General features: G+C 58.1%; 2 protein-coding genes across 4 annotated transcripts in view; one reads left to right on the top strand and one right to left on the bottom strand.

Annotated features, from left to right (window-relative positions):
- ACAN (aggrecan) overlaps positions 1-4,052 on the top strand; it is a 46,051-nt gene extending 41,999 nt beyond the window's left edge. Inside the window, exons 15-19 of the mRNA XM_066196163.1 lie at positions 586-744; positions 1,096-1,178; positions 1,477-1,621; positions 2,179-2,361; positions 3,729-4,052. Of these exons, the coding sequence (XP_066052260.1) occupies positions 586-744; positions 1,096-1,178; positions 1,477-1,621; positions 2,179-2,361; positions 3,729-3,817 (659 nt within the window). The 3' untranslated portion in view covers positions 3,818-4,052. The remainder of the gene's footprint in view (positions 1-585; positions 745-1,095; positions 1,179-1,476; positions 1,622-2,178; positions 2,362-3,728) is intronic.
- Positions 4,053-5,043: 991 nt separating this feature from the next.
- On the bottom strand, positions 5,044-12,143 carry HAPLN3 (hyaluronan and proteoglycan link protein 3). 3 transcript variants are annotated; one of them, XM_066196140.1, is made up of 5 exons: positions 12,067-12,143; positions 8,156-8,315; positions 7,542-7,913; positions 6,141-6,443; positions 5,044-5,966 (listed from the first exon to the last, which is right to left on the bottom strand). In XM_066196140.1, exons 1-5 carry the CDS (start codon positions 12,079-12,081, stop codon positions 5,686-5,688), a joined length of 1,131 nt encoding a protein of 376 aa, XP_066052237.1. In that variant the 5' UTR covers positions 12,082-12,143; the 3' UTR covers positions 5,044-5,685. The 3 variants fall into 3 exon arrangements, with proteins under 3 accessions (XP_066052237.1, XP_066052238.1, XP_066052239.1); XM_066196141.1 differs by lacking the exon at positions 12,067-12,143 and adding an exon at positions 9,868-9,980; XM_066196142.1 differs by lacking the exons at positions 8,156-8,315; positions 12,067-12,143 and adding an exon at positions 8,042-8,149.
- Between the last annotated feature and the right edge of the window lie 301 nt (positions 12,144-12,444).

Raw genomic sequence — 12,444 nt, 5'->3', positions numbered from 1 at the left:
ACTGAGATTTAATTCTCTCTCTCCACCATGGTAAGTTTCTGTCTCCATTTCTTTTCAGCCATCTTGTTCATTTTGTTTCTTCCCCAGAGCTCCAAAATCACACCAAGGGATGGAACCACCCAAACCTGGTGGTCCCCTCTTTCATTTTCAACACATATGCATTGATTCTGGACATCTGCGTATGGGGTTTGGAGAGTTTTTTCCAAAGCAAGAAAACTGCAGGCCAGCGCAAGTGGGAAGAGAGGTGTTCTTGCTTGGTCATTTCCTCAAAAGCAGACTTCAGGAATATTACACAGGGATTGAATTTCTCAGGAATAAGTCTGTGTTATTCAAGCTTTCTAGTAGCACTGGTTTTGTCACTGCACACACAGGGCCTTCCACACAGACTACCTTCTCTGCGTGTCTTGGATGTGTTCTGACAATTTTCCCAGGGAATTCCTACAGGCAACTGTGTCAGGGTGTGCTTTTTAGTGAAAGTGACCATGTGTTGTCCCATGCCATGGGAACATGAGCTGCTGAGAGGTGAGTTGAAAGCTTTCAGACACATGCACCAACTTCTTTTCATCCCTCCTCTGTGTGTTTCAGACCTGGAAAACTGTGAGGAAGGTTGGACCAAGTTCCAGGGCCACTGTTACAGGCACTTTGAAGAGAGGGAGACTTGGATGGATGCAGAGACCAGATGCCGACAACATCAAGCCCACCTGAGCAGTATCATCACCCCAGAGGAGCAAGAATTTGTGAACAGTGAGTGCTGAGGGTAGCCTGAGACTGGGCATGGGTCCAACCACTGGACTCTGACTCTACAGGCAGATTTATCCAAAGTGGTGTAAAAACCACCATTTGCCCCCACTGGTGTTCATATGAATCCAAACAAAGTCTCATCCTTGTATGAATTCACCCATGCTCATGGCAGGTTGAGTGGGGAGGGAGCTGGATAAACATGATGTAAGGAAAAAGGGCATCAGGGAATATTGACGGGGAGGTAGCCAAATGACCCAGAGGCTCCAGGGCCAGAGACAGCTGAGATGGCAAAGAAATGCTTCCAGCAATGTGTAGGACAACCGTGACTCTTTCCTCCCCCTCCTGCCATTCCAGGTCATGCACAGGACTATCAGTGGATCGGCCTCAGTGACAGAGCTGTGGAGAACGACTTCCGCTGGTCTGACGGGCACTCCCTGGTGAGCCTGGAGCCCCCCAGCTTTTGGAGGGGGGTGGGAAGGGTCCCACAGCTTACATATTGAGTGCTTGGCTTGGGCATTGAGTGGAGGCAATCATAAACTTTGTAGGGCTCATGGTTTTTTCCAAGCCTCTAGAACAGCTGGTCAGATTCCGGGCAGCATCGCAACAGAAATAACTGGTGTAAGGGCAATGCTGGCAACCCACGGGCTCTACTGGAGAGAGGAGGGGTGAGGATGAAGGAGGGAGTAGGAGAGACCAGGGCCCAACCTTAGATGAAGGACTGTCCTCTCTTGGCAGCAATACGAGAACTGGCGGCCCAACCAACCCGACAACTTCTTTTCGGCGGGCGAGGATTGTGTTGTGATGATCTGGCACGAGAAAGGCGAATGGAATGACGTTCCCTGCAACTATCACCTCCCTTTCACCTGCAAGAAAGGAACAGGTCAGCACCCTGTGCTATATGGGCAAGGATGGGGGACTCAGTAGGTGGCTGTGGGTCTGGAGCGGAGTGCCCAGTTCCCAGGAATGTGGGTTTTGCTACTGCAATGGGTGATCAAAGAGATAGAAGGAATTAGAAACAGAAGTTGGCTCTAGGAGAAAGTTCCACAGTGACTTGAAAATGAAAAGGACAAGCCGTAAAGGTTCAACATCCCCAGGCAGAGTCATACCCTGGCTGCAGCATCCCTCCCACACACCAGCTCTGCCCTCCCACAGACACAGGCAGCTTTTGTGATGCTCAGCTCTCATAGCCTCTCCAGGAGGCAGGAGTGGAGCACTGAGGCAGACCCCTGCTCAATTTCAAACCACAGAATTTCCATATCCCCCTGCCTCTAAGCTTTGTGGACAGAGGCAATCTCAAAGGGAGTTAAGGTTTTATTCATGGAGGAGTGACAAGGCTGTGCACGCCCAGGCTGCCCTGGGTGTGAGCTGCCTGCTCAGCCAGCCAGGTGTTCTCTCTCTCACTCTCTCACTCTCCACATCTCTGCCCATCTCCCACAGTGGCCTGTGGGGACCCCCCTGCTGTGGAGAATGCCAGGACCTTCGGTGGGAGGAAGGAACGCTATGAAATCAACTCCCTGGTGCGGTACCAGTGCGACCAAGGCTACATCCAGCGCCATGTGCCCACGATCCGCTGCCAGCCCAACGGGCAGTGGGAGGAGCCACGGATATCCTGCCTAAACCGTACGTCTGAGTCCCTTTGGCTTGGGTTGGGGCTGAGGCCTCCCTGTAGCTGGAAGGAGCCAGGATTGCAGGGCATCATCTCAGGGTGCAGGATGGCTCTGACCCAGGCAGAAGGGGACACCATGGTTCCCTTGACTTCTTGGAAGTTTCCCCTGTGATGGGGCCATGAGAGATGACATCTTCTGGGGCAGGTGTGGACCACGGAGCCTGGCTTGCAGGACTGCCCTGGAGACCCATCAAGGCAGAGTAGGGGCAGCTCCAGAGTCAGGAAAGGGCAACAAGGAGCTTAAAAATGGCCCAGGCTACTCAGAGAAGGAAAAAGAAATGGCTTCTGAAAGGATGAGTTTTGGCACAACCTGCATCAACAGAGAGAATAGGATGGGAGGACTATGGGGTCCCCAAGCCCTTCCCCGGTGTCCCCCTGCCCTGGGAGCAGACAGAAGTCCTGCAGCAGATACAAGCCAAGGCACAGGGCTGGGTTCCTGACTCTACTTCTGTCAGGCCTCCAGCTGACGGCAGTCAGCCTTCTTCCATAGTGTTCCAGCCCACTCCCAGGCCTGTCTACACCCCTGTCCCATCCCTGACTGCCTGCAGCTTCCCAAGAATTTTGTTGGCCTCAGACAAGTCACATCTGTCCAGGGGCCTCCTTGCCAGGTTCTGATCTGGCTGGGCAATTCCAGATAAGGCAGATTAAGCACAGGTCCCATAGCCAGGGAAAGCTGATACGGGCTTAGGGCGGCTGCCTGGTGCAGACCAAGATGTTGATTCCTTTGGCTCTGCTGTGGGTCTGGAGAGCCGCAGGCTGTTCCTGACATGGACTGCCAGCGATGAAGAGACCTGGTCTGCTCCCAACCAGCTTTTGCTGCTTCCACCAAAATCCTCCTGCAATTATCACACCAGAGCATGCCAACTTCCAGGGAGACTGGCAGCAAAGGTCAGACAGAAACCTTGCCCCTTCCAGTCAGACAGGGCTGTTCCCCCTCCTATAACCTGACCACATCCCACTGCTAATGCATATTGGGGTTGGGGATTTAGGGATGTGGGTGAGATAGGGAAGAGCTGCCCTCCTGCCTGGGCACAGGGAAGGGATGGGACAAGCCACCGTGGAGATGATGCTCCTGCCCAGGCTCTCGCTGAGCCCTGGGCACCTTCTCCCCTGGGTGAAGCAAAGCCCGGGCAGGGACAGAGAAGGGCCGATTGTGCATGTGCGGGCGGGTTGGCGCCGGGGCACACACAGCCGGCCCCGGGCAGCGCTGCCTGCGGCTGCCCGTGTTTTTCCAGGCAGCCAGGGGCCCGGGCAGCCAGTGTGGGACAAGCAGCTCCTCTGTCCCGGCTCCTGCCAACAAGGTGCCTTTTCTTCTACACAGCCTCCAGCTACCAGCGCAGGCTATACAAGAGGAGCCCCAGGAGCCGGTCGAAACCCAGCGGCAGCGCCGTGCACAGACCTACCCATTAGAGCGGGCCGAGAGACCGAGGGGGAACACGAGAAAGAGAGATTTTTAACGGAACAGTTATATTAACAGAGTCAATTTCTTCTTCTTCTTGTTGCTTTTTTGTCATATAAGGAAAAAAAATATATTAAAGACAAACCCACCTTTGTGTATATATATAAAAAAAAAATTGTTTTTCCAAGCACCAAAGCAAAACGAATTAGATCTCAGCATTTTTACTAACCGTCCGGTTCCAATTATCTTCGTGCCTTTGGGGACAGGGAGGGGGGTGGGTTTGCAAAGGGCAGGGGGTTAAGTTAAATAATAAAGATGATTATTTTTTCCTGATTTTATCCACGAACAATGTAATTATTTCTGTTATTTAATCTCCAGGGTGAACAGCACCTTTTGGGGTTTTATTTTATTTTTTTTTCCAGAATCCTTCTACTGCTGCAGCACGTCAGGACGGGTGGGGAGGGCCAGGGGGGCTGTGGTGGAAGGAGCTGTAGGGGGAGGGAGGCGAGGGGATGCTGAGACCCGGGATCCGGGTGCTGGGGGCTGCAGCCCCTCTCTGCTTCCCCACTGCCCCCTCTGCAGTGCAGTGCCCATCCCGGGATGACGTGTTCTTTCCAGGGGACCGTGCGGGGCACCAGCGTTCCCTGCACCTATTTATATTTTTGAACATATCCTATTTTGAAAGAATGATAAAAAATAAAGAAGGCAAAATTGGAATGGGCACTTTGTCAGTGTTGGTTTTTTCTTTAGGGAAGAGGGATGTCTGGTGGGCCGGGAGGAGAGGGGTCTCCCATGGCAAGGCAAAAAGGAAGGAAGGGGAACCCAAAGAGGGTGCTCCAAGCTACACAGGAATGGCTCAGCCTCAGACAGCACCTAAGGGACCACGGAGGTGGAAGGGGTGTCCAAGTCCCCACTGAAGAAGGACCCTGGAGTAGGACACTGCCCTCCCTGTTCAGCTCTCACTTGGGGGGGGGGGGTTGACTCCCATGCCTAATACCCATCGAAAAACCATGGCCAGCAGGAACTGATTCACCTTCCAACTTTCAGTCCTGACACCCAGGGGGTCAATTAACACTCACTAATGAGGGAACACGAGGCCCTTGCGCGAGCTGAGCTGAGCCAGCACTAATGACAGAATGCTCAGCCAAGGGTGAGACAGCCAGGGATCCCCAAATCCTTTCTCCAGATCAGACCTTTCTCTTGTGTTGGGACAGAGATGGGGACACAGCCATGTCACTCCAGGGCTTTCTCCACCGTTTTATTAGATGTCCAGAAAAACACATCTTTTCATAGCCAATGCTCAAAGAAGAAGGCACCAGAGTTCAAACGCAGTCCAGGCAAGGGGCACATAGAGATAAGGCACTTGTGCTTCGGCAGGGACAGGCACAACGGCATCTTTCAGCAGGACATGGATGGGGCTGGAAGAGGGGCCAGGATGCAACGGAGATACCCGCTCTGTGCTCTGGCCAAATCCAGCCTTGCCTCGCTCCTTCATGGCCTTGCCTCGTGAACTGAGGCAGGACTAGCCTGGAAGGGCAGGTGGGTGACAGTGACAACATGCCACTGCAGGAAGGGGCCACCACCCATGGGGTGGCACAGCCAAGTGGGATGGCAGCAGTAGCCCATGGGGATCATCCTTGCACACATCCCACAACAGGGACTGTCCCATGCTGCCCAGCTGGCAGCCACCCAAGCAGCTGCAGGTGCCAGCTGCTGAGCAAGATGTGGAAAATATAAAAGAAGGAAACAAAACAAAAAGAAATCTCCCTGCCATCCCACCTCCCCCCAGTCACCCCCAAAACAACCCTTAGAAATGCCCAACACTGGGCACTGGCAGGCTGGAAACATCCTTCGTCCAAGAAAGATCCCTCCCGGCTCCTTATCTCTCTCTGTAGCAGAAGACTCCAAACCTGCCCTTGCTGGGGAAGCCGAAGCTCCGGACACCGGGCTCCGCGGGGCCACAGTTGGCCCGGGGCGTGACAATGGGGTAGCGGACACTGCCATCTGCCAGCCAGCCGGCATTGCAGCGGTCCAGCCCCAGGAACTTCCAGGCGGAGTAGAGCTGCCCCACCCGGGCGATCTCGGCCCCTGCATCCTGGCAGCTCTGCTTGGCCTCCTCCAGCGTCATCCCAGCCAGGCGATCCAGGTAGAAAACCTCTCCTAGGAGGGAGAGCGGAGAATGAGAGAGGAGCATCAGCGCCGAGCATCATCCCGAGCATCCCCATCTGGAGCATCGCTGCCTGGAACAACCCCACCAAGTCGTGTGCCCTAAGAGGGAGGGATTCACAGCACTTTGCTCAGCATCCCTTCCCCCCATCCCAGCCCGGAACCCACCTTTGAGCGCGGAGGAGAAGCAGAAGGCATCGAAGCGGTGGAGGTGCCGGTGTCGCGGGCCGTAGCTGCGGATGCCCGGGGCGAGGTGCACGCCCCCGCAGGGTTTGCGGGGCAGGCGGATGGGGTACTGCACCGTGCCATCGGCCAGCCAGCCCGCGTTGCACCAATCCAGCCCCTCGCTCCACGCCTGGAAGAGCTGGTTAAAGTTGGCGAGGATGGCACCTTGGTCCTGGCAAACGTGCTCGGCTTCGTGGAAGTTGAGCCTGTACTGCCCGCGGGGAGGCTGGTAGGGGAACACGATGCCTGCAGGCAGACGCGGCACTCAGCTGGCTCCGCGGGCAACCCACTCAACCCGAGCCCAGCCCCAGCAGGAGCCATAGGGGTCCCTGACCCGTGTCAAATTCAGGCTGTGGGACAGGGACCACCTCAGTGTGGCGGAGACAAGGCTCAGGCATGCAGGGATGGGGCCGCTCCGGACATGCAGGCGCCAGCAGCGAGTTGCCAGCGACATCTGGTGGCACAGGGACACACGGGCTCGGTCCTGGGGACACAAGGACCCCCTGACGGGGACAGCACACGCATATAGGCGGATGCACAGACTATAATGGGGACGCAGGGACCACCACCACGGGCTTGTATAGACCACGGTCCTGGGAACACACAGACAGTGGTCCCAGGGAGGCATGGACCACCCCTGCGGGGATGGAGAGATCACTGTCATGGGGAAGCACAGGCTTCAGGAACAGGACACAAGGGTCAGCATCATGGGGACAAATCTGCCATGATCCCAGGGGACACATGGACCACCATCATGGGGATGAATAAACCTCTGTCGTGGGGATGGATGGACAACTGAACCACGGGCATCACCACTTTGGACACAGTCACAAGGACTGGTAGGGACGAGTCACTGTGGGAGTCAGGGTCCAGGGATGAAGGGGGTGGAGCAGGGACAAGCAATGGGGACATTTCCACAGCTCTGAACTCAAAAGCAGTGTCAGGGCTGAGTCAGGTCCCTCATGACAAGTGAGCAAGAGAGGCTGGATCAGTCACCAATGGGATATCCAGAGCTGGGAGGGGAGGGGACAGCTCCACGTAATGCAGCACAGTGGGAAGATGGGTGGGTAAAGGCAGGAAATGCTGTGGCCTTGGGGTCACTCCCAGCTCTGACTCTAACAGCACTCTTGGTGTCCCAGCTGGGCAGACAGCTCTGGGCTCACTCACTCCTGAGGCCACAGACAGGCCCAAGCCACTACCCCATCACACCAAGCATCTCTGCCCCTTTCTGCCATGACCAAACTCCCCAGCGCCTCCGCCTTGCTGTGTCCCCAAAGTTACCACAGGAAGGCCAGGCTCACTGGCTTGGTACAGAGGGTCATGTGGTCCCCAGCAAAGCCCCACCTCTCAGCCGGAGGTCCACAACATCGCTCTCGTCCTCCAGCCCATCGATGACCTCGCAGCGGTATTTGCCATCGTCCTTCAGGCGCACATCGCTGATGACCAGCGAGGCCTCGTGCCGGCTGCCCTGGCGGATGTGAGCACGGCCCTTGAAGTCCCCAAAGGCCATGTAGGTCTTGCCAATGGCCACCATCACATCCTGCTCTTTGGTGTAGTCGTCCCGCAGCTTGGACCACTTGATGCGGATTTTGCGCTTAGGTCCCAGGTCGGGCTCGTAGCGGTAGTGGCAGGGCAGGGTGACGTTGGCACCATTGTAGCTGTAGATGGGGTCTCTGGAGGTTTCCACCACTAGTCTGGCTCCGTTGAAGTAATCCACTGGAGGGAGGAAGGAAGGTGTGATGGGCAGGTCAGGATCCAGGGCTGGGCAGCATCCCCAAATCTTCCCTCTAGCCACCACCTCTTCTACCACAAGCATCCCCCAAGTATCTCTGGAGCTTTCCTACCTGCTCCTCTGGGTCCCACATCCCACCAAGTGTTGGTTCTCCACCTCACCCAGAGACAGGGGGGTACTTCAGCCTCCTGTGACAACCTGCCAGCCCCCATTGCCCCCAATATACCTTTGTCCTGCCCGTCGTCATCGTCATTCATGATGTGGTTGTAGTAGAAGCCATTGTAGAAGGGGTGGTAGGAGCCACTGGCCAGGTGCAGCAGGGTGGCCTTCAGGAGGAGTGGGAGCAGCAGCATGGCTGGGAAGCGAGGCCGAACCCTGAGCCTGGACTGCAGAGGGGGAAGGACTGCTGTGACACCCCCAAATAGCCAGGAGAAAGCCAGCACTGCCTGGCAGTGGTGTCAAGCAGACTCCATACCAGGGGAACAAGGAGAGGGCTGGGAAAGAGCCAGCAGAGCACCTCCGGCAGGGGAGAGTGTAGGCAACCTGAGCCGTGGCCACAGACCCGCCCCCCAGGCAGTGCTCTCAGTCCCCTCCATCCTCATCCTCCCGCCTGGCTCACATCACACACCACCACATTCACCACTGCTGCCCATTGTGGGGGTGCCTATTGGTGGGAGCACATGGCCCGAGACCAAGTCGGGGACAGGTCAGTTGGAGAAATGGAATCCCAGGGTGTCCTTTGAACAGGGAGTACTGGGAAAATTTCACCTAGGTGTGCAGGGGGAGAGAAGTGGCTGAGCCCCACTGTAAAGCAGCAAGCTCGGTTTACAGAGGCAGCCGACCATGCAACCCAACCAAGGAGAGAGGGAGAGAGCTCGGGCTGCCTCCGCTGTCCCGGCTCCGGACAAAGCCCGGCAGCACTCGCTGTCCTGGCCAAGGACCCCCTAGTCCAACACAGAGCTGCTGCTCTGCATCAGAGACGTGGCTGGCACCAACCCCATGCAACACACTCCGCTGCCAAAGCACGTCCCATGGGTGGGGGGTAGCCTGGCTGCCCCACGGCACCAGAAATGTGCACTGCCCCGAGCTCTAGGGGCCAGGACACCAAAGGGTGCCCTGCACGGAGCTCACCCAGGGTGCTACGAGCAGAATGGGCTCCTTGTGAGCATTCCCGGAGCCGGCAGAGGGGGCCCGGCACCCGGCAAGCGTCCGGCAGACCCCTTCCAACACCGAGGCGGGGGGGAGGGGGTCTGACATCTGTGCCCTGCTTAGACAAGGCTTACGAGTGCCTGCTAACATACCCCGGGCCAGTGGGCTATGGGAGAGCAGATGCTCAACCCGGAAGGGTCCAATACGGGGTTACGGTGCTGCTCTCCAGGGTCCGGGGCGTGAAACCGGCTGGTCCCACCGCAGGTTGCTCAATCCCAGACTCTCCTCTGCAGACAGTGCCTCTGCTCACCATGGGGTGCAGCCACACTTGGCACCCACTGGGGCCAGCAGAGGCGGTTCTCAAGGGTGCAGGTTGCACCCGCTGGAGCGCCAGCACAGCCCCGGGAGCCGGCACAGCACTGCTGGCACCGGAGCCGCAGGGACATAGCCACGTGCTGCCCACGCACCGCAGGGTGGGCTCGAGGCACAGCAGCTTCACACCTCGGCCTGCAGGGCCCCAGCCCTGCTCGCCCTGCACCCCAATGCCTGGTGACACCCCCCGAAACGCAGCGTTGCCGTGATGTGCAGTGTGCCCAGTGTCCTCGCCTGCGGTGCCACGAGCATCGTGCTGCAGCACCCAGCACAGCAACGCCTGGCACCTATCACAGTGACACCCAGCTCCCTCCATGGCAATGCCATCCCCCCCTGCCCTTCCAGGCAAGCAGGGTGCCCATCGCCCCAGGGTGCCAGCCCTCCCCAGTCCCGGCACTGGGGCCAAGCCCTACTCACGCTGGTTGCGGGCAGGCTGCAGGCAGGCGTGCAGGCAGGCTGCAGGCAGATGCACTGTGTTTAGGGCTCTTGCAGGGCTGAGAGGAAGCAGCTCCAGGGCCTGCCTCTTAAAGGGAAACACACGCCTTTCCCAACCCCCTGCTTGCAGCCCGGTACTGGGGTGGGTGCCCCCGGCCCCCTGCCTGCCCACCATGCCTGGGTGGTGGCCTCACCGTGCGTCTACACACTGCTCACGTGCTGCCCACACGCTGTTCACACACCTTATCTGCGGTGTGCCAGCTGCCTGCACTGTCCCTAACTTGGAAGGGACAGCAGTGGGGAGAAAAGTGCCCTGTTGGGGTTGGTGGGATCCTGTGATGTTCCAAGTAAAGCCCCAGTGAAGCCACAGTGCCAGGGAAGTAGAGACATCTCTTGTCCCACATCCCAATGGAGGGGGTTGGCCAAGATCCCAAGGCAAATGTGGTGTCCAACACACACATGACAAGAGGAGCACAGGCACAATCAGCTTGGAACAGGTGAGCTGTGGCACAGAGTGATCTGTGCCCAGGATGTGCAGACAGTGCCTGCCTCCTCTGGAGTTCAGGAGAGATAGCTGAGCTGCAGCGTTCAGCCTCGTCAGGGTCTGCCTGGGGCAGTGGGGACAAAGAAGAGGCACAGAAACCAGGGCAAAAAAACCTCTGGTGCTCAGTTGCACCCATCTGAGGGGGCATCATTCCTAAACTTGGGCGATGCCCTCTATGCCAGCTCCCACTGGCACACACGCAGACCCAGCTCCAAGAGGATGGCGTCCTCAGGAAGGGCAGCACGGCGGCGGCGCCGCCAGGGGATGCCGGTCAGGGGATAGACGGAAGGGACAAACAGAGGAACCGCGATGCGGCGTGTGCCCTGACCCATCGACCCTCTGTCCCAGTCCAGTGCGCTGCTTCACCCCCCACTTTGTTGTTTTATGGCAAGGAAATGAGGCGTGGGGGCCCCGGTCCGGCGCTTGCCGCCGTGCAGGATGGCTTCAAGCCGGAAAGAAAACAACGCGTGTAAAAATAAACGGCCCGAGGCTGGCTGCGGGGTGAAGGGGGCCGGGACCCTTTCCCGACAGCGCCCAGCACGGAGCGCTCGGGGTGAGATCCTGCCTGCCCGTCGCCGCCACGCTGATAGGGAGCAGCCAGCAAGGAAACGGCGTTATCTGCCGCCAGCGCCGGCACGACAGCCCGTGCTCCCCGTGGGCAGCCCCGACCAGGGACGGCTGTGAGACCCGGGGTCTGGAGGCACTGATCTTCCTTGTTCTTCTCCTTTTCCCTGCAAACCCACCAGCCCTGCCAGCCCTCCCCGAGGAGGGACGCGGCAGAGCCGGGCTGCCCAAGGACACGGGAGTGTGACGGCCGGGCACGCCGCCTGCTCGCCTGCCCGGAGCAGCCTGTCCCGCAGCCCACAATGGAGGGACAATTACATCTTCCGGCATGGGGCCACTGCACTGCCTGCGTCCTGGCCGAGGGTCCCTGCTACCCCCAGCCCTGCCACTTGGCCGGAGAAGCTGGCAGGATGGTGTCCCAGCTGCACACTGGCCATCAATGAGCCTCTGCAGCTGCTTCCACAAGTTGTTCTAGTGATCCAGCTATTGGGATGGTTCCCTCCACCCCTGTGCTGTGCAGAAAACAGACAGCCCTGTCGGGGCACGCTGCTCCCTGGCATGGCTATCCCATTGTTCCAGATCCGAGGAACAAGCCCCACAGCGTCCCGCGCTGCCTGCACCACTGCAGCTGCCAGCAGCCATCCTCTGCCCGGCCTGAGGAGGGAGCGGCAGCAGGGAAGGGGACACAGATGCTTTCAGTTGCCTCTTTTCAGCAACAGCTCCCAGCTCACCTTAGGCCACGACTCTTGTCTGGATGTGGCCAGTGATTTCTCCATCTCCTCCTAGGGAGCAGAGGCATGAAGAAGGAGACCCTGAGGAAGAAGGAATCTCCTTCATTCCTTCCCATCTCTCACCCTCTTTGTTTTCTATTCCCAGAGATGTACCCTGGGTGTGACCACAGGTTTCAGGCTGAGCAAAGCTGTGGAGGGTCAGGGAAGCTCTGACCTGGGAGCACGTGTTTAGGGCACATGTCTACGGCTGGCTGAGCATTTGGCTGAATGGGAGCCATAAAAGTGTCATCCCCATCTTCCCCACCTCAAAGCCAGCGCCTGACAGCTCTGCTGTGGCCTCACCAGAGATTTGTCCATGAAATGCTGCTTGCACAGGATGATTTCAGCAGGAACACTCCCATTCCTGGTGGGATGGAGGAGCTTGTGATCTGTGCTGGGTTTTCCAGGTGGTGGTGAGAGGATGCTCTCCCTGACGGCTGCTTCCTGAGGAACCAGCTCCAGCAGCTGGCAGCACCGGCAGCACAGTCAGCAGGCAGCAGGGTGCCGGCCATCCCAGCCTTCCTGCTGTCCCAGCAACCCAGCCACGTCCAGGAAGAGCATCCAAGGGACAGGGACAAGCCGTGAGGGGCTGTGCATGGTGAGGAGGGCACTCTGCATCTCCAAATCCCCCCATCAAAGGGCTCCAGGGAATGAAGGAAACACCACAAGGCTGGGAAAGGG

This window comes from Chamaea fasciata, unplaced genomic scaffold (assembly GCF_029207755.1).
Source record: "Chamaea fasciata isolate MVZ Bird 193981 ecotype frontalis unplaced genomic scaffold, bChaFas1.0.hap1 SCAF_14, whole genome shotgun sequence".
NCBI classification, from domain to species: Eukaryota; Metazoa; Chordata; class Aves; order Passeriformes; family Sylviidae; genus Chamaea; species Chamaea fasciata.
The sequence above is the reverse complement of the archived record's forward strand: the minus strand, read 5'-3'. Positions and strand labels throughout refer to the sequence as shown.